We start from the raw sequence: 18,303 nt of genomic DNA on the forward strand, positions 1-18,303 counted from the left end.
GTTTTTAAAAACTACTTTTTTTTTTTTTTTTTTTTTTCAAAATTTGGCTTGAATTTTAAAAATACTTTTACAATGTAAGCACAAAACATAAAAGCCATTTAGTCAAAGTAATGTTTAATAGGCTTAATTTTTAAAAATTAAAGTCTGGTTTGATAACCATTTGTTTGAAAAATAAACTTATAAACACTACTTCCACCCTTAAATTTCTATGTTTTTTTTATTTAGTTTCTACTTATATGAATTTGATCAAGAATTCAAGTGTTTTTTTATATAAGTCAAAATCATAATAGAAAATTTAGGGGAAAAAAAACATAAATTTTAAAAACAAACAACTAAAGAGGAATTGTTATCTTAATAAAAAGGAACTTTTTATTTAAGATAATGGAGAGATGTTGTCAGGAAAATATTTGGGTACTTTCTTGGTTGCACCTATTAGGGGTGTTCAAAAAATCCGGTAATCCGACCAACCCGGACTACCCTACCCAAACCGCAAGGGTTGGATTGGGTTAGATTTTATTTGGGTTGAGTTTGGGTTAAAAATGTTAAAAAATATTAAATTCGGGTTAAGTCTGGGATTACCCATTTCAGGGTCGGGTCAACCCGACCCGACCCGAATATATATATAAGTTAAAAAAAAATAGTCAAATTAAAAAAAAAAAATTGGTGACCCAACCCGACCCAATCCAGAAATTTTGGGTTGGGTTGGGTTGACCCTCCAAAAAATAACTAATATGATTCATTATTAGCCAACCCGAATTTTTGAATTGTCCACAAAAATCTTTAACCTGACCCAACCCGAACTATGTACACCCCTAGCACCTATGACTGCATCTGCATCTGCTTAAAATGATTTTAAAATTTTTTTCTTTGTGTATATAAAAACGTGGAGTACGGGATTAAGTGCAACCTAAGTTGCACGAAATCATTATCTTCTAAATATCCACTTAACAATCCACCGCCTTTGTTATATTATAAATAAATTTTAAAAGTTAAAAATTAGATATATATTTTACAAATTCAAATTTTTTATTTATAAAAAGGGTCATTAATGTATTTTTCCAAATTCAAGAATATGATTTTAGAAATAAGATTATATGACATGTTGAAAAGTGTTTTTAAAATAATTAAAATTACCTTTACCATTGGAAAACTCATTTGAAAAATATTTTTTAATAATTTAAAATTCATTTTAATAATATGAAAAAATGATGAAAAATATAAAATTAACCATTGAATTGATTTTAAATAATTAGAGAGATGTTTTGCCATGATTTAAAATCATTTCATGGTCGCACCCAAACATTAAACCATGTTGAATTGTAGTAGTAAAATGTCGTTAATACCCTTGTATTGAAAGAGAAGGTAAATTGGAATGATAATATGGTAGTAAAATTAGTAATTATATAAATCATAGCATCAAGGAATTTAGAAGCGGAAGCTTGTGCGTTACCAAACAACGGCCATAGAATATGCTCTTAGCTGTTATCAACTTTGCCGGGAACTTCATCGGACGTCTCTCAGCCGGAGCACCAATCACTGCTTCTCAACTCTAACCATTTCAATTCCTTCTCTCTATCTTCTTAAGGCGGTCTCTTCTCTCTTTCCTTCTTAATCGGAGCTTCAATTTGACTTCAATTTCTTCGTCTATTCACCGACTTCACTCGTCTTCTGCAGCTCTGATTCGCCGGCTCGAATTCCGCGGCCAAACTTGTAATTGACGGCCGTGACTGATTTCTGGCGGAATTCTGTGCTTCTACGACGAATTACTACACCTGTGTGATTTTCTAGGGCTTCAAACTTCGACGCTTTGGCTCTAAACTGGAGGTTGAGATTTTTTTCCCTCTCTCATGTCTAACTCACTATTATCGCTGTAATTTTAGGGGAATAAAAGTATGTGAATATTTCTCCTTGTTTAACTTATATTCGTATGTATGTCGTGTTTCTTAAATTGTAATTTGGATCATAATTATTCTGTTCGTTACTGGAACCTGGAGAATCTAGTCACTCAGCTCAGATGAGCCTGCTTGGACTGTATGTTTTGGATGAAATTAGTAGCTTAAAGTCTTTCTGCTCTTTAAAAGCTAAGTAGGAGTGAGAATTTTACTTCGAACACCAACACGAGAGTTTATTAGTTCGCCTCAAAGATTTCATCGAATAGTGTGCAAGTGGATTGTTGTGTCTGAACTCAATTCCATGTATATTCTTTTTCTATTAAACAATTTTGGTTATATAGTGAGAATTAAGTTCTTTTTCCATGTATTGAATAATATATCTTGTCACTCTTCCCGAAACTTTTAAATGCTCAATATTTTGGTTTAAATACGTTATATTTTCGAAGTCAATACTTCTTCTGTAAGGTAGAGTATTGTATTCTCAATTCTGAATCGATTTGACGCTGTAGTTTCCACTTTCTTGGTTCTTGGGCTAAATGGAAATTTCCACTTTTCATGAGTATAAACACGTTCTCATATTCGAAACAGCTTGGGGGTTATAATGCATGAATTTTGGGGATGCAGAATATGCATGGAATCCTCGAGCCTTCTTTTATGACTATGACTCTGAAGTAAATTATCCACGCACACATGACACAATCATTCTCGAATCATAATAAATTGTTTGTTTGATATCTTGCCTCTTGATTTTTGGTTATACGGAGGCAATCTAGTCCAAAATGACATTTAGCAATTTTTCATTTTGTTGCATTTCTTACCAGGTTTCAGTATACAGCTAGACGTGGCGTGGCATCCAGTTTGTGTGTCAATCGAAGTGTGGAGAATAAGAGTTCTTTAGAGCTCTCTGGCTTATGATCTAAGCTCACTTGTGCATATGGTTTCTTCAGGGGACCAGTTTGAGAATGAAGTGGATTCTGATCGATTGGAGCATGAAAACAATACAGATAGTCAACCGCAAACGTCTCAGGCCGATCCTGGTAAAACTTATGCATCAAAATCAGATCCCAAATGCACAGGGTCTGCCAGTAGTACCCATGAAGAAGCTGTCAAGCTGTCTGACGTTACAATCGAACAAGTGGATCGAGGAGAAATCTCTAATATAGTGACTGAGAAAGTGACCCATAAGCCAATTACTGCAGACCGTAACTCCCATTCTGATTTGAAAGTTTGTATTACCTCTACTATACGAGAGAAAGTATCAGAGGATGGATATAACTGGCGGAAATATGGTCAGAAATTGGTTAAGGGAAATGTCTTCGTTAGAAGCTATTATAGATGCACGCATCCTACTTGCATGGTGAAAAAACAACTGGAGCGCACTCACGATGGGAAAATCACAGACACTGTTTACTTTGGCCAGCATGATCACCCTAAGCCTCAACCTCACATTCCAGTCGCTGTTGGAGGTGTTACCGTGGTTGAAGAAAAATTTGATGAACATGCTTCTGGAAGTTCTCAAGGTAAGAAAGAAACTGTATGGTTCATATCTTTTTTTGGTTATATAAAGAAGTTCTTTCATTTATTCCATTGCCTCGGTACTTGAAGATAAGACCTCCATTGCGCTTGGCCAGACACCTCGTCAAACTGAGCTAGCTGATATGCGTCAAACGTCATCAGTTATGGCCAATGATAATGTAAAAGACGAAGCTTCAAAAAGGTCTAGGATTAACGATGAGGTTGACAGTGATGATACACCAGACTTGAAACGAGAGTATGCTAAAGCACTGACTGTTTTTTGTTTTATTTATTAGTAAGTTTGTGAACTAACGCTTAATTAGTTTCAAAAGGAAGATAAGATGTAATATGGACGTGACAGTAGCAGACAAGTCAAGTGTTGAATCTCGGGTTGTCGTTCAAACTCCTAGCGAGGTTGACATCGTCAACGATGGATATCGCTGGCGGAAGTATGGACAGAAATTAGTGAAAGGCAATCCAAATCCTAGGTATTGATTAATCAATTGCAAAATATTGTTTAAAGATTGAATATAGTTAACAAGTAAGAGGGTTGTATGCGTTTATATTTGTAGCCCTCAGATAATGAGGATATGCTGAGCGATAATTTCTTAATTCTACCTGACCTGAATCTTCCGTTTTTCATTGCCCTTCGTGCTCGTTCATTGGTGAAACTACATATACATATTCATATTGGGTTTAGGGATGGAGGAGCAACTTCACATTTTTTTGGTCATGTAAAATAGTGCCAACTCAAATATGGACCCAATCTCTGCAAGGAGAAAGAAAGAGCATTACCCATGTCTGGTTTTAGGCCGTCCCTTCAATCTAGTATCTTGTTTATAAAGTGTTGATTCTTGAACACGTATGTAATTTCAATTTTTCAAGTAAATACAAACTACGTTGGTAATCACGATTGTGCTATTATTTTGTGCAGGAGTTACTACAGATGCTCAAGTCCTGGATGTCCAGTTAAGAAACATGTAGAGAGGGCGTCTCATGATCCGAAAGTGGTGCTTACCACGTATGAGGGTCAGCATGACCATGATATGCCCCCTGCAAGGACAGTGACGTTGAACTCAGTTGGATCCACAGCAGCCCACAGTGATGACACAAAATCGAAACCGGTGGGTAGTTCCATTGGCCACGATACGGCGTCTCGAAGCAATTCAAGTAAGTAGCAGAGTAATCTCATTTGATAACCATTTTATTTTTTGTTTTCGATTTTTTAAAAGTAAATCTATTTCCTCTTAATTTCTTGCAATGACTTACATTTTTGTAAGTACAAGAGTTGAACTCTTAGCTAAATTCCAAAAACAAAAATTACTTTTTTTTTTTAGAAATATTGGTAAAAGATAGATAATAAAAAACAAGAAATTTAGAGGTGGAATAAGTGTTTATACACTTGATTTTCAAAAACCAAAAGCTAAATGGTTATGAAACGAGGTCGTAGGTGGATAAGAGGTTTGTAATATTATTGTCTCAAATATAATTCACTTCATTTTTCGGGTTCTGAAGGCAAATTAATTGAAAAGAATGGCAAGTCGAATGTCACAGAAGCAAGTGATGGCATTGTCCTCGATATGGTGGTAAGTCCTGGCCCAGGAGTTGCGAGTGGACAAAATAAGCAGCTGAAAGTAGCAATTGAAAGCTAAGATGGCATTCCTTCCAGGTTCGAATTTGTATCATCAATCAAGACACACATTAACAGCACCAAATCATGGTATAGCACTACAGTCGGATTAACTAGTTTGTATAAATTAATTAAACTAGTAAAATAAAATTAAACGTGTAGGTTTCCATAACATTTTAATAAAAGAGAGTTGTTAAATGTTAGCTAATAATTACCAAGATGCTTGGTTCCTTGGATTTTCTCTCTGGTATGCCCCTTTTAACCTGATTGATGTAATTTATGCTTTGATATTCAGTAGTTTTCCAGTATTGTTTGATCACAATGTTATAATTATAAAGTATCAACCAAGAATTTCATGTCAATGTCTATTAACACTTGCTTAGCCTTGACCAATTTTGTATTTTTAGCATCAGTTTTCTCCTTTCCGTTGCACTTGATTTTGGGAACTTTGACGATATAAATAAATTCTCAAAAAATTCATGATCTACTAGCTGTTTGAAGGAGAAAAGGAACAGCCATATATATCTAAGATGGTGCAAAGAATTTGAAATTCAGCCTGTACAAGCCAATTCTCCCTTGTTCTAATTTCTAAATTACAAGTTATTTATCTTATTCTTATTTCGACCATGAATCTTGAGAATCATATTGAGGGGTTGGTTCAGAGTCTCAGACTTGTCTGAGTTGCCTTATGCACAGAAGTATTGGTAGGATGAGAATCACCACCACAATTTTGATTGGAACATCATAGTAATAAGAAGAGTTGGTGATTAATTAAAGCAGCTATTCATTTGCCTGAAAAACAGCAAAACCAACTGCCCGATGGAACCGGGACGAATCAGGGACTCCATGAAACCTAAGAAGCTGTTCTTGTTTGGAATGTCAGCCAATCTTCTAATTGGTACACCTTGTTTGTCGTGGCTTCGTTCCATGTAGGAAATCAGATCAAAGTTCAGTTGAAGAATTCTATTGAAGTTAGGTTGAAGAATTCCACCCACTACATTTTGAGCTGAGAATTCGCGATTTGATTTTGTGGATTCTTCATTCCCTTGTTTCTTTTATCTTGAGCATCACTAGGAATGTCATGTTTCTGTCAAAATGACAAGCTGCATCATTCGAATGATCGTTGCACTCCTGCACTAAAACAGAATTTTGTTTCAACTTGATCATCCAATCTTGCAGCTGAGATGTCGAGCGTATTCTTGGGTGTTGATGAATGGTGCATCTACCTTCACACTAGAAGTGCAAATGGCTGACAACTTTGCAAGATGAACCATGTGGATGAAGCGACTCAATCAAACTGCTATCCTTCAGGAATAGTCCTCGCCTGGGCAACAAATGTTTTAGAAGAAAAGTTCCGATGCATTCATGACGAGACATACTAAAGTATGATCAGGCAACAAGGATCAAAGCATGAAGTTACTGGTTAGTGTCGGTATACCAATGACCCCTTATGACAGATATCCTCCATTCATATCTATCCCATCGTCACTGAAAAAAGTATCAAGTATTCACAATTTCATTATAAAGATTATTGACATTGAAACTAAGATAACTTGCAAATGTAAAGCTCAACGAGTAGCGAAACAACATTTGTTAGAACTCATCGAAATGTAAATACTTACCCAACTGTAAAGATTGGGACGTATTCCAAACGATTCTACCCAATGCCTTGTCCTGGTAGGGCCTTTCATCCGAAGAAAACTCATTATTAGAGTCAATCTCGATCCATATATGCCTTGAATGGATCACTAAAATCAGAATGATCATTCTATTCATGTTCTACTCGAGCATCGGACTCAAAGAAACGAGCAACCGCTGAATATAATTTTTCTTCTTCAAAAGGCTTTGCTACATAACCATCCATCCCACAGTTCATGCATGCTTCATTTGTAGCCTGAATCACATCAGCTGTCATGGCCAATACTGGTGTATGCCAATGAGCCACATTCCCAAACATCTCAATTGATACTTTTCCAGAAGAAATGTCCTCATTAACCTTATTTTCGACATTTCGTATCTGGCGTGTTGCTTCAAACCTGCTTGTTACAAAGGTAGAATCATTGATAAAATATCCCCTTTACGAGTGATGACAATGCAAACTTAGATCATGAACTAAACAATTGTTCCAATTCAAGAAGTTAGAAGTCTTTGAAATGTCGTATCGATGTCACAGAATGATCAACTATTGAAATTAATTGTTAACCAATGGTCTGCGAAATTGACGTTATCAGTTACTCAAATTAACTGATATATGTACTGTATTTTGACCTCGTTTCCTGCCTGGAAAATCCTAAAGGGGCACCTAAATATTATTAGCAAGATTGCGATGACTTTTGAGAACAGTGTTTTTAAATGAAATGCTTTCTAATAAAGAAATATCAAGAAAGCTTTAAAAGTACTTCCCCCCGAGTGTTTTTTAGAATTTTCAAAAAACTATTGCCCATGTTGCTAAACATTAGGATATAATTAAAGTTAAAAGCACATTTACTTACCCATCCATCTCAGGCATCTGAAGATCCATGAAGCAAGCATTGAACTTGTGTGGTGGTTTTAACAATGAAATAGCAGCACTACCACTTTCCACACAGGTAACCTTTGCTCCATATTTCTTTAGAGCACCTTCGGCAACTCGTCTATTGACTGCATTGTCATCGACCACCAATATTTGCTTTTCTCTCAGTAAGTTCCCAAGAATAGACGGTTTCTTTCGGTTGACCTTCCCGAAGGCTTCCTGGAAGCATCCAATCAGGACACCTGACCTAAGGGGTTTTGTCATTACATTATCAACATAACCGGTCAACTTGAGAGCTCTCCTCTCTTGAGGGCTAATGGAGGTGGCTAAGAGAAAGATCTTAGGACTTCCTCTTGATTCTTCCTTGCCATTTACCCCATGTCGTTTAAACATATGGGGGATTGTCGGACCAGTTTCCTTATCCCATACATCTTTGTCGACAAGCACCATGGCCAAAGGCTTGGATGGACTGAGGAAAAGCAACAGATGAACAATGATCCATAACATATAACACATCATAGTAAAAGAATGAAATATCAAATTTATATTGACAAAGAGTCGTTAAAACACTAATAAATAATGTTAAGAGGCTGAGGATTATACCTTTTGATGCAATTATTGGTTAAGTATTCATGTGCTGAAGCCAAACTTGAAACTATATCCACCGAGATCTCTAACCTCTTAAGATGATATTTTGTTACCTCGGCTCTAATGCTTCTATTATCCAGTACCAGCGCTCGCAATCCTCGGAAATCTAACACAGCTGAATCATTCTGCTGCCACTTTGTATCAAGGGACTTCGTATCGCCTTTTCTCAAACATCCAGTAAATGAAAATGTGCTGCCAACACCAGGTTGGCTCACAAAACCTATCTCCCCACCCATTAGATCCACCAGACATTTGCTGATGCTCAGACCTATTCCAGTCCCACCATACTTGCGTGAAGTGGAACTATCCGCTTGCATAAATGGCATAAAAATTCGACTTTGTGCTTCTAAAGGAACTCCATGACCTGTATCCTCAACTGATACAAGCAACTTAATTACGTCGTCATCTTCTTTCATCATATCTATTCTTCTAAATATCTTGAAAGACTCCCAACTCTTGCACCTCTCGACCACTGGAAACCCGCTTAACGTATTGTGACTTTTTCCCCGCGTCTCTTTCACTAAGTCTAGGCCTTGTCTTAGCACACTGTCCATTGCCTCCAAGGGAGTCCTCACTTCTTCTGCCAGGTGTACAGTAACAAATATGTGTCCTTTGTCGTTGGTGAACTGCTCATAAATTAGAGAAAATTACCAACCATAATTTTGGTAACTTCAGAAAAGAGACTAAATAGCATATATTGCATTTCTTTAAAGCAATCCATATATCAAGCAGAAATTTTAAGATGCAGAATTTGATGGATATTCTAGTTCTCAAGTTACATATAAATCCATATAAACACACCGCGTCATACATCAGCAAACAGAGAAGAGGATCATCAATACTTAAAAAGGTATGTCTAAATGCTGATAATCATATGATTGTTCTACATATTTAGGCCCCCATTTGTTAATTAAGCTTATAAATATTATTTCCACTTATTGGTTTCTTCGTTGTGTTATCTACTTTTTTAGGAGTATTTTAACAAACTAAGCTAAGTTTTGAAAACTAAAAAGAAAATAATTTAAGAACCTTTTTTTTTTTAGAATTTGGCTAAAAGTGTTCAATTAGAAAAGATAAAAACCATGGTATGAAGTTGTAAGAAAGCAAACACAATTTTAAAAAACAAGCTAAAGATACCGTTTTTAAAAAGATTTAAAACCCCTTTTGAAGAATAAATCAAAGGGCATATGTATCCCTTACCAGCTAAATTCAGGCATGCACTATTCTGCATATAGAACTGATGAGAAAAGATGCATTCAGAGTAATATGTTCTCATGAAGGGAAGTATCAAGAGAATAAATTAAAGATTGGTAATTATAAATAACCTTGATTGAATTTCCCACAAGATTGGTAATTATCTGTCGGAAGCGTCCAGGGTCACCGATGAGAACTTCAGGGACCAAATTAGAGACATAAACAGCTAACTGCTCTCAAGAAAAAAAAAAAAAAAAAATTGCCCATCAGAATTTTAGCATACAAATGAACATGAAAATCACGTAAAAGGAAAGTGGGAAAAGGGTAATAACTTGATTTTTACCTCTATTCCCTTCTCATGACATTTTCCAGAGAACATTGACAGCACATTATCTAGTAAAGCTCGTGGATCAAACGGTACATCTTCAAGTTCAAGCCTGCCTGATTCTATTTTAGCTTGGTCGAGAACCTCGTTTATTAGTGATATTAATTCTTTCCCACTATCATATGCAGTCTGGGCATAGTCCAGTTGGTTTGGGTCAAGATCAGTGTCCATCAGCATTTTCAGCATCCCTGAAAATGAATTTATTAATTTAAAAAATACTAACTCAAGGTTGATGGTTAGGCTAAATGACGAACTAAATGAACTTCTTTGTTACCTAAAACACCATTCATTGGCGTCCTGATCTCGTGAGAAACAGTTGCAAGAAACTACAAAAGGCAAAAAAAAAAAATAGTATACATATCATAGAAATGAATGTTAACAGAGAAAAGAAAGTATATAGCTCTTCATGATATATTTGAGCATTGTCTAATAACAGACATCAGTGCAATAATATAACTCAAATCTAAACTCACCTGAGACTTTGCCACATCTGCAGCTTCAGCACGACTTTTGAGTCCCATCATCTCATGATAGTCATTTTCAACTTTTGCGATTCGACTTATGGCCGCATAAAATATATGGCCAACGAGTAAAGTAATAACCAGAACTCCCACTGATGCATTTATGGCCATCCATGGTAATTGTGGCTTCTGCTTAAATCTGTAAGCAGGTTAACAAATTGCTCCAAGAGACCAAATAATCTAATGCTGGCTCAAACATGCATGTACAATGTAAGTATTAACCATGAAATCCTACCTGCAATGCATCTCATGCTTCCTTTGGGGATCTCCAAAATCCAGGTTGCTAATGTGCAATAGACCAGTATCTATTACATCAGATCCATACATCTTAATGGGAGCAGTTGCATTAGTTGTGTCATAAACATCAACAACGATTGATTGTTTGCTGGAAAGTTGGTGGAGAAGCTTGTCCACAAGTGATGGGACATCATAGGATGCTCCTAGATACCTTGTGATAAAGTCAGCCAATGGTAAGAGTTCAGTTTGTATACATTACATACATACACAAAAATTCAATAAATTCCTAAAATCGCTCAGGGAAAGAATGTTGTAAGGGCATTAAGTACCCAACAGTAGCTTTAATACGTTGCTCTGGTGTTGCATCAGGAGGAAGGTCGGTGTTATAGACAGCAAAAGTGAGTACAACACCTAGGTGATTGGACTTAAGAAGCTTGAAAGGAGATGTCAGCACTCCCTTCCCTGAAGCTCTTGCTCGCAAGATGTTTTCACGGTCTTCCTATAAATTGAATGTAATGTATATTAATGCAATTGAGCTTCTAAAAGATATGTTTCATCGATCTCCATCTTATACTCTCTCTTAAAGGCTGTGCATACAGCTTACCTTTCCAGACATCATGTCAATGGAAACTATATGAGATACAGTTTCTTGTGAAAATATCACAGGTGCATATTCATCCTGAACGGGAGCAGGGTCTAAATTCTCCGGAATAGAATCCTGAACCAGAGTCTGGTCCTCTGTTCCCATCTTTTTAATTGTCCACCCATGTTCCTCTTCAAATTGCTTTCTTTCTGAATGAGTAACTTTCAAAGCATAAGCCACACCACTGGTGAGTGGTCGTTCAAAAGCTGTTCTTTCTGCATATTCACTGAATGTTTTCTGTTGGAAATAGAGTACAATTAACACTAGACATCTATAACACACACACACAAACAAACAAAAAAAAAAAAAAAAAAAAAAAAAAAAAAAAAAAAAAAAAGTCATTTACAAAACAGGGGAATATGTAGTATGAAGTCGATAAAACTACTTTTTCTTTTTTATTAAAGTTCAAGTTTAGTCCCTGAACTTTAAGGTTTGTGTCGATTTGGTCTCTAATGCTTTAAAAGTTACAAATTGGGCCCCTGAACTTTTGATTTTTTTTAATTCACAAGACTACTAAAAACAAACATCAAAGTTTAAGAACTAAACTTGTAATTTAAGAAAAAAAGGAATATAGTAAAGAAAAAAGAGGGAACAGAACAGCCTGAGGGAAGGGAGAAGGGAGAACTCCCTCCGAAGAGAGTGTTAGGTATCTCTCTTAATAAGCATCTGCAAACCACTAAGAACACGCAAATACATAAGCAAAATAGCAAAATATAGCGATAGATTGCTTATCTTCAATATCAACAACCAGAGTATGACCAAGAGTTCAGCCAAACACCATAAGAAAATAATAACAAAGGAAATGGGTGCCCCAGCTACTTCAAGAGAGCTGCCACGTCCCTTCCCCCTTAAATACCAACATTCTCTCTGCCAACCATACTCTTGCTTCGCCCCCACCCACATGACTAACTGTCAGTCCCCCTCATTTACCCTTTCACCCCTCCTACTATAAGTTTTAACAACTGGGGGCTTACAAAGAGCTACTTATATAATACTAGCAGTCAACTGTTACACTGTGAGGAGAATTTGAGAGGTTCCTCTACTCTTCCAAAATAATAACCAGAACCTTCAATATCCTTACTTCACTTCCAAAACACTCAATCCCCTTGGTGGTTTCGTGGCTTCACACTTTCCATTCCCTTCCAAATAATTTTCCCCATTTAGCATTCCTACACTTCCCTTGTTACTCCCATTATAGGTCCTTTTCACGTAGGTATATCTAGGGAGTCCTACCCACATGTTAATGGAACACAATTTTTCCGGGGAAGGGAATGAAACTCATGAACAAACTCTACAGTCTAGTTGTGTCAAAAGGAATTTGCCATCATTGATTCAAAGTAGCCAAAAATGATGTTGCACAAATACCAAAAGAGATAGATAGTCACTTGCCTGATCAATGGCAGAAGGATGCTTGCCATGATGAAAAGTGGAGACCAGAATAGCCAAGGCATGAACATGGTTCATGCTAACGTTGAATTGATCCTGTAACATTCGAGCTCGCTCATCGCACATGTTAGAAAGTGTTTCTTCTCTCCTCAAGATGATTTTGTTGTTCAAATACCAAAAGAGCCAAAAGGATCCAATAATTCCAAGCAAAACAAATAATATAAGAAGTTTCTTTCTCCATTTTCCAGCCCCCTTAGGAGGACTTGGAGATAGATCTAACTGCTGCTGTAGCAACACCTGCTGTAGCTGAATCACTGGCTGATTCTCAACCGATGGATGCTTTATTGGCTTGTGTTTATGGTTTTTTAATTTCAAATGAAAACCAGACATCTTCAGGCATGATATCACTACAGCAAGAATCCATAAGCATCCCATTACTAATCCATTCACACTTCGAGAATGCTCATTTCCAATTTCCTTAGTATGCAAGATCCTCTGATGAAAGCCAGAAAAAAAAAACATGAATCAATAAATTAAATCATCACTCATGGTTTTTTCAGCACTTAAAATTCTTACCCTAATGGATAGAGAATTATAAAAGAACATGTCCTTGCCTGAGAAAGAGAAGTTTCTAAAGGTTACTACATTCTGAAGTTTCATTTGACCCACTAAAACATGTAGGAAGACCAGGCTTCAAGCACAAACCATAACAGCACTAAAGAACATCTAATAGTTGGTTTTCCTTGGACATAATGCCTATACTTCAGCACAACATTTGAATGGAAGAGATTCATAGACTGACTATCCAAATCCCATGGGCATGGGACAAGTTATAACACAAGGGTTAAATAATATTGCCTAAAACATGAAATTGCACATAATGAGTACATTTCTCCTCGTTAAAGTTAAAGTTTGCTAGGATTTTGCTGATTGGCTGCCCATCAACAAATGCACGAACCAACCATTTCTTAAGGGAATAAATCCTCTTATATTTCCCAAGTGCTTTCTGAAACATGTATCCATTTTTCCAACTCTCAAGAGAAAGGAAAAGGGACAGTCGTGTTGTAACCCATCAACAAGAAAAGAAAATATTCGGCAACAAAAGTCTAACCTCTCTATGAATCTGAAGACATGGAGACACAAATCCAAAATAAGATTTTGAAGTAAGCGAGTGTGTGTTGTCCATTAACTGCAATAGATCAACATTGGAGGAGTCCATCTCACCCCTAATTGGGCACTGGCCTTCAGATTGTAAATCTTCAGAAAGCCACCTTTGCTTCTTTTGCAAGTCTTGTTCCCGTTCTAAAATCTTCAACGCATAAGGAATGCAGTCTTTCAGTGCATTACCGGGCTCTGAGTCTTTCGCACACGGGAGAGATGATGACTGTCATACACATTTAGTGAGAATGAGCATACTATTTGGCATTTACAAGAATTCAAGCAATTAAAAGAATTCATCGAGCACATAAGTATTTTTTTTTTTTTTTGGACAAGCAATTAATAATCAATGGATAGCCACCAATTGAGTGGACTAACAATTAATATGGAAAGGGAAAAGAAAAAAAACAGGACAAACATAGATCATTAGGGGATTATTTATGTAACCAATTTTTCCATCTTTTTCCATCTTTTTCTTTTTTAAAAATAAATAAATCTTTGGTTACAGATCAAGGCATCAAAGAGAGGAATGCAGGGTTTCCTCTTTATTCTTTTTCTGTCATAGTTGGTGATGTCCTATGTGTGATTGAGCACAGAATAGATAGTGATGATTGGAAGATTCGTTTATTATGAAAAAAGACCTATAACTCAGAATTTTAAGATGACACCTTGCTTATCGTGAGGATGAAAAGGAAAAGATGGGTAACTTTTTCAAAGTAATGAGAATCTTCGAAGTATCTTGTGACCTAAAGATTAATACAAAATAGATTTTTTTTTCTTTTCTGATAAGAAACAATCATTAATGCGTGGCATTAACTTACCTAATAATTACATGAACTTAGTAGCAGAGAGAGGCTGTACATTGTACAACTCATGTCTTGCCAATTTCTTATTTAGGTATTCCATTGAGAAAGGGGTTGTTATCTTATCTTGTTGGAGCATTACTACAATAAAAGGACATTTTAGTAGCTCATGGGTCCAATTTTCAAAAGATCCATGGATGGCACCAACCCCTTTTAGGCCACCAATACTGATTACATATTCATGAAGGGGCAAGAAACGGAATTTCACATGAAATTAGTTAGTAAATACTGGGTGTGGACCACAGAATGTTGTATGGGAGTGAGTGCGGTCAGTATATATTAGTATACCTTGTTATTAGTAGGTGTTATATTTTTTCTCTGTAAGGAAGTTCTTAGAGAAAAGAAGAGACCCCAGCCCTCTCGAATAGGCTGAAGAACTGTAATGCCTTGGGGCATTTTGGCTTGATATCGTAATCAATATATCGGAGTAGACACCTTAAACCCCTCTCTGCCAAAATTTCCCAACTCCTATATGATGGTGGAGCCTAAGCACAATGTTAGTGAACAATGGGATGGCATTACAGTTCGGTGGAAGTTAGTAGTTAGAAGGAATGTGGGGAGTACAGAGAAATTCTGGTTCTGTGGTAGAAAAACAGATAGGGGGTGGAGAAAATAATACACTACATTTTAGGCATTTCTCAAAATAATCGATGCTCTATACTTAGACCAATCATGTAAGAGCCTTTACATAAGGAACCAACCGGTTTGGTGTGGAGTAGAAAATAGCCAAAAAAAAGGTCTGTCATTGTATGGACAGTTTGCCTTAGAGGAATTAATAAGATAGAAAAAACCATTCAGAATAGATATCCTTCAATTTCGTTGAACCCAAGCCATTGTTTCAATTTCGTTGAACCCAAGTCATTGTGCTCTGTGGATAGTAATAAGTGAATAAACACTTTCTATTTTTCATTGTGCAGATGACAAGGAAAATAAAACACTTGAATTGAGAATTATACAGACACCTTATTCAACAAACAAGTTGCCGCTTCATCCACATTCACAAGAAACAGATTACTACCTTATGACAACAATTTCAGCAATATATCCAACCGAGGATGTTGTGCTCATATATTGAAAACCAATTCTCAATAATTGCCAACGGTTATACATCGCATAAAGGCATTATCATGACGAGCTATCATCTTATCTAGAGGGAAGTTCAAAGCTCATGATTGAAACTATCCAGGAAGTGAAAGTAGAGCTATACAGATCAAATAATGAGAGAGCTCAGGAAAGGGTACCTGATCTGAATGAAAGAAGAACGAAGCCGTAGCAATAAACTGAGTCTCACTGACATTGAAATGCTTCAGAAAGTTCCAGGTCTTCTCTTTACACGTATTTGGAATCACCACTTCCCGAACTGAACTCCCATCACAAAAACTAAAAATATACCAAAGACCCAGAATCAAAATCATTCCAAATGGCAAGAGATAAAGTAGGTTACTCCACCCTTGACCATGGAAATGCTCCTTAGCCTTCTTCACCTTGAAACCAGCTAGTAATCTGACCTTAGAACAAGAGAGTTTAGAATTCTGAGACATGGTTTTCTCTAAAAACCCCCCACTTATGAATCTCTCAGCAACTTGAGAAAACCAGTCCCAACATAAAAGGGCATCGAAATACAAGTGTTTTAAATAGAAATTGGTGCAAAACCCACAATTTATCACACAACCCAAGTCACGAAATCGTCAAGATCAGAGCTATACAAGAACCCCAGAAGGAAAAGGGAATCAAACACAGAAGAGGAATTGCAGACAACCAACTGGGTTGGAAGAGGAAAAACGGGTTGTCTTCTTCTTCAAGAAGTTATGAAGCAAGCAAGTAGCAAGCATTTGAAGCAATCAAAACCACACCTCTTTTGAAAGACACCAAGAAGTAGAAACAATCATTTTACACAACTAGCTGAAGAAAAACCCCAGTTTCTAATTTGCGAAACCTGTGAGAGCATTATTAGTGAGAGAAAGGGGGGAAAAAAGGAAAAAAAAAAAAAAAAAAAAAAACCTTTGGTGATTTGGCCTTTTTCTTCATCCAGCTCCTTTACGGGTCTATAAAACCGAAAGAGCATCATCGGAAATTCTGTTTACAGAGGAAAAAAAAAGAAAGCAAGATGAAATTTTTGGCACTGTTCATCAGTTTAATTTGACCATAAAAATGACTGAATTGGAAAAGGAGATGACCCTTTTTGTTTTTTCGAATTTTCTTTTGATCTATCATTAATATCATTTTTATTATTTCTCTAACAATGCTTGAAACTTGAAAGAAAGAACAATTTTTTTTTCTTTCTTATATGGAAATCTCTCAATAATTCATCAATCAGCCAGCAAAACTAGCCTGTTATTGATGGAACTACTTCATCTTCTACTCTTTTTTTTAATGGAATCTGCTTGATGCCGTAGCTTAAAAAAAATGCAGCTAAACTCGATTCTATTAAAGAAATTTATTGTCAATTTTTTTTTGGAAGTCATTTAAACTTAATTTCTTGTTTTAAAATGTTTCTTAGTCGATTCTATTTCTAGTTTCTATTATATTTTTTTTTCTGTTTCTGTACTTTTTGGTTAAAAATGCACTTTTCCATTTAAAAAAAAGATATTCTAAATTTTAGTTGGATTGATTTAGTTCTTTGTACTAAAGAAAAATATATTTTTGTTGAGTTTAGTTTCAATTTAATCGTTTCAAAATGTTGCAATTTTATTTTTGAGATTTGTGTTTTATTTTAATTGGACATAAGTTCCAAGATTTATATTTTTAACTTTGATTTTTCACAAAATATTCATGTTTATTGTATGTGTTGTATTAGTCTATTAATTATTTAAATAATTAAAAGAACTATGATTAATTAAATTTTATTATTTTTTATCACTATTAAAATTAAATTTAAAATTTTACTTTATTTTCAAACTTGTAAAAATTAGTCTTTCTGGTACCAAATCTCATCTCATTTTTATTATTTAATGGTTTAGTTTTTATAGCTTTATTTTTTTTTCAAAGGGCTTAAATACAAATTTGATTCTTAATCAATTATGCATGAGAAATGTCATAAACTTTTAACAATATTTTTCATCATAATGACTAAATTGTTACAAATTATAAAGTAAAATGACTAAATTGTTATTTATTAAAGTTTAAGGACTAAATTGTTGTAAATTTGAAAATACAAAGACGTAACAAATTTCTCAAAAGTTTAAGAATCAAAATATTTTTTTAACTTAAAATATCCCATTTTTCCAATCATTTTATATATAAATAGGGTAAGGAGATTTGAACCTTCAACCATTAAGAAGAAAGTGCATGTCAATTATCATTGAGGTTGTGTTTACTTCAGTTAATTTTCTCAAATTTATTCGTTTTTGTTTTTTGAACTATTTATATTTGTAAGAGCTTCTATGTTTCAATACTTTGTTTTTCTTCCCTTAATCATCACACGGGGAGTAAATTTTCGAGAAAAATGTATCATCACTTGTGCATTTAATTAGCAAATTATTATAGTTCAAATGACGGTGAATTTCAATCATCCCATCTTATTTGTAACTAATATTTTGAAAATATACATGTTTCTTCAACAATTTGTACCTTGAACAATGATACATATAAAATAGAAGGATTTGAACCTCTATTTCTAGGTCAAACAATTCATTTCTTAGACCGTTGAACTATGTTCAGCTACAATCTAATCGTGGTTGAATTAAAAAAATAAATGGAATATAAAAAATGAAAAATAG

At 35.3% G+C, this 18,303-nt stretch overlaps 2 protein-coding genes across 6 annotated transcripts; one reads left to right on the forward strand and one right to left on the reverse strand.

Annotated features, from left to right (window-relative positions):
- Positions 1 to 1,394: 1,394 nt before the first annotated feature.
- On the forward strand, positions 1,395 to 5,399 carry ZAP1 (zinc-dependent activator protein-1). 4 transcript variants are annotated; one of them, XM_039032045.2, is made up of 7 exons: positions 1,395 to 1,588; positions 1,675 to 1,824; positions 2,714 to 3,412; positions 3,498 to 3,663; positions 3,731 to 3,895; positions 4,342 to 4,577; positions 4,923 to 5,399. In XM_039032045.2, exons 3-7 carry the CDS (start codon positions 2,827 to 2,829, stop codon positions 5,057 to 5,059), a joined length of 1,290 nt encoding a protein of 429 aa, XP_038887973.1. In that variant the 5' UTR covers positions 1,395 to 1,588; positions 1,675 to 1,824; positions 2,714 to 2,826; the 3' UTR covers positions 5,060 to 5,399. The 4 variants fall into 4 exon arrangements, with proteins under 4 accessions (XP_038887973.1, XP_090169997.1, XP_038887974.1 ...); XM_090313871.1 differs by having other exon boundaries at positions 3,740 to 3,895; XM_039032046.2 differs by having other exon boundaries at positions 1,402 to 1,824; positions 3,740 to 3,895.
- A 126-nt stretch (positions 5,400 to 5,525) lies between these two features.
- Positions 5,526 to 16,741, reverse strand: LOC120077930 (histidine kinase 2-like). Of its 2 annotated transcripts, XM_039032043.2 has the most exons (15): positions 15,826 to 16,741; positions 13,675 to 13,947; positions 12,567 to 13,058; positions 11,139 to 11,414; positions 10,864 to 11,033; positions 10,533 to 10,745; positions 10,250 to 10,436; positions 10,051 to 10,102; positions 9,735 to 9,964; positions 9,523 to 9,621; positions 8,153 to 8,823; positions 7,530 to 8,018; positions 6,660 to 7,073; positions 6,458 to 6,525; positions 5,526 to 6,361 (listed from the first exon to the last, which is right to left on the reverse strand). In XM_039032043.2, the coding sequence occupies exons 1-13, from the start codon at positions 16,123 to 16,125 to the stop codon at positions 6,806 to 6,808; spliced, it is 3,720 nt and encodes a 1,239-aa protein (XP_038887971.1). In that variant the 5' UTR covers positions 16,126 to 16,741; the 3' UTR covers positions 5,526 to 6,361; positions 6,458 to 6,525; positions 6,660 to 6,805. The 2 variants fall into 2 exon arrangements, with proteins under 2 accessions (XP_038887971.1, XP_038887968.1); XM_039032040.2 differs by having other exon boundaries at positions 5,526 to 6,525.
- Positions 16,742 to 18,303: the final 1,562 nt, after the last annotated feature.

This window comes from Benincasa hispida, chromosome 5 (assembly GCF_027475165.1).
Source record: "Benincasa hispida cultivar pf3 chromosome 5, pf3_genome.v1.1, whole genome shotgun sequence".
Lineage (NCBI taxonomy): Eukaryota > Viridiplantae > Streptophyta > Magnoliopsida > Cucurbitales > Cucurbitaceae > Benincasa > Benincasa hispida.